The sequence below is a fragment of the Aspergillus mulundensis genome (genome assembly GCF_003369625.1).
Source record: "Aspergillus mulundensis strain DSM 5745 chromosome Unknown scaffold_79, whole genome shotgun sequence".
NCBI classification, from domain to species: domain Eukaryota; kingdom Fungi; phylum Ascomycota; class Eurotiomycetes; order Eurotiales; family Aspergillaceae; genus Aspergillus; species Aspergillus mulundensis.
The window spans coordinates 1-2,402 of NW_020797967.1; the positions used below are offsets into that span (position 1 = coordinate 1).

Sequence of the window (2,402 nt, forward strand, 5' to 3'; positions counted from 1 at the left end):
GTGCATGGCTCGAGGGGCCCTTCCTGCTCAACGGGTTCGCACTGCCCGTCTCTTTCGTCTCCCTTTCTCTCTCCAGCTTCTTCCTGATCCTCAGACTCCTGCGCATTCTCATCGTTATCATTGACTTATTCTTGCGTACCTACGACGTCCGACCAACCTAATAATCTCCCATCTCCCTCTTGGTTTATCGTTATATCTTCAATCATTATGGCAAACGACGCTCCCTACGCTGCTGGTGCCGGGCGCAAGTGGTCCTACTCCTTCTTCGACTTTCTGACTCCCGTCGACACTTGTGCGTCTACTCCTCCAGCTGAGTTGGACTGCCTCGCTAACCGGTTTGAAGGTCTGATGGGCTGGTGCTGCCCATGCATCCTGTTCGGCCGAACGCAAGCCCGCCTCGACGACCCATCCTTGACAAACTACAGCCCCGTCAACGATCGCGTTCGTCGCCAACTCGCTCTGCACTCTGAAAGCATACTAACCGTTGGTCAGTGCCTCATCTGGCTCGGCATGAACTGCTTCGGCGCGGGCTTCCTCATCCAAGCGAAGAAACGCAACGACCTGCGGCAGCGATACGCCATCACCGAAACCCATCTCGAGTCGGCACTGGGCATGAAAGAGGGCGATATGAAGAAGAAACATGGTGTTGAAGGAGCGATGGTCGAGGACTGTCTTGGTGCGCTCTGCTGTCCGGTTTGCGGGCTCATCCAGGCGGACAAAGAGGTTGTCAAGATGCAGCGCGAAGGAGGACAAGGACAGCCGGCGGAAGGGACGCCGTATCAGAGGCCTCAGGGGATGCATTATCCATAGCGATTGGTTGTGGTATTGCTAGACATATTGATAGATGGACGACTGTTAGCCCTCACTACTCATTCATGCCTGTTGTTAGCTCACATTCCCAATGCACTTTGTCCGTATGCTGTCAACGTGGACTGAATGCGTACTCCATATATTCCTGTAGTTCAACCAAGACCATGCACTGGGTGAGAAGCTTCAGCTCCGAATAAAACCTCGAACACATCACCGGAAGCAGAAACTGTTCATTACTCTATATACCGAATCAATATCCACAAGACAAGCCAATGCACAAGCAATCCATCCGATACCTCAAATACATCCGACACTATAAACTCATCCGCCTAGACAATAGTAACAGTCTTATTCAAAACCTCCAGGAACGGCCAGTTCGACGCCTACCAAAGTCAGCACCATCCAATCCACCCCATGTCTCTAGAAAGAAAGAAAAGGAACATACCCCAACAAGCGCCACATGCGCAACACCCACAACCGCCTTCCCCTTACTCACCCCCTCCGGCACACTCACCGTAAAGTTCTCATACGGCGGCAGATAATACTCATGGTACACGGGGTTGAAGGCGCCATGGTACAGGACAGTCCCGAGCGTCTCATCGGCCTCAATGCACTCGCTATTCGGGCACGACTGCAGCCCGATTGCGACGGCGAGTTCGGTGGAGCCGGTGAGGGAGTTCTACAAAGACTTGTTAATGGAGTTTCAGAGAAGAGATGGGATGAGGAGGGGATAGACGAACAGGACGCGTAACTTGCACGATCACATCGCTGCCTGCTTTTAGCTCTGGGCCGGATGGCAGGTTGAGCCCGGCGTTTTGGGCGAGGGTTGGGACTAGCGTTGTTGTGAGGGCTGTGAGGGTTGTGAGGGTGAGGGATTTCATTTTGGAGACTGAGACTGAGACTGAGACTGAGACTGATGCTGGGAATGTGGCAATGTAGAGAGAAAGATGGGGTTTGAATAAGATGCTGTTGTTGTTGTTGTTGTTGCGTTGTTGTTGAAAGTCCAAGTATACGTAGGGAGTCCGAGCCCTTTATACCCGTCCCCAGGCAACATCATCCTGAATCTCTGAGTCTGAGGCAAAGCAAGTGAGATGAGACAATGATCTCAGCGCCGTCCATAAACATGGTCTGATTTGCTGCTCAATATACACCCCCACAGCGCCTGTGGCCCCAAGGGCAAGTCCAGTGCCGATCATCCGGGCTTCCGCGATCCATTCGCCGGGGTGATGCACGGGGTGAGACATGCTCGAGGTCTACCAGTCAGGGCACCAAGCTGGAGTGTTTAGGCGTCCTGGATGCATTGCGTCGCCATCGCCATCGCCATCGCCCTGGCTGCAGAACTACAAGCTTACCTACCTATATCCCGGAGTTCCGAGCGAAGCCGTGCTGAAGCTGACGAGACAAAAATAGAACAGAGGATGACCCACCACTCCTTAATATGCGAGGATGATTGCTTGTGCTGTCTTAGCTAGCTGCCTAGGTCTCAGTCTCAGCTGTGTGCATGGCTCGAGGGGCCCTTCCTGCTCAACGGGTTCGCACTGCCCGTCTCTTTCGTCTCCCTTTCTCTCTCCAGCTTCTTCCTGATCCTCAGA

The 2,402-nt window shown here is 53.3% G+C and overlaps 2 protein-coding genes across 2 annotated transcripts; one reads left to right on the forward strand and one right to left on the reverse strand.

Moving 5' to 3' along the window:
* Positions 1 to 207: 207 nt before the first annotated feature.
* DSM5745_11600 (PLAC8 family protein) lies at positions 208 to 810 on the forward strand (the record flags this gene model as incomplete). Its single annotated transcript, XM_026753616.1, has 3 exons — positions 208 to 292; positions 344 to 441; positions 493 to 810. 3 exons carry the CDS (start codon positions 208 to 210, stop codon positions 808 to 810), a joined length of 501 nt encoding a protein of 166 aa, XP_026597820.1.
* Positions 811 to 1,139: 329 nt separating this feature from the next.
* Positions 1,140 to 1,691, reverse strand: DSM5745_11601 (uncharacterized protein; the record flags this gene model as incomplete). The annotated part of the gene is made up of 3 exons (XM_026753617.1): positions 1,140 to 1,193; positions 1,256 to 1,489; positions 1,551 to 1,691. 3 exons carry the CDS (start codon positions 1,689 to 1,691, stop codon positions 1,140 to 1,142), a joined length of 429 nt encoding a protein of 142 aa, XP_026597821.1.
* Between the last annotated feature and the right edge of the window lie 711 nt (positions 1,692 to 2,402).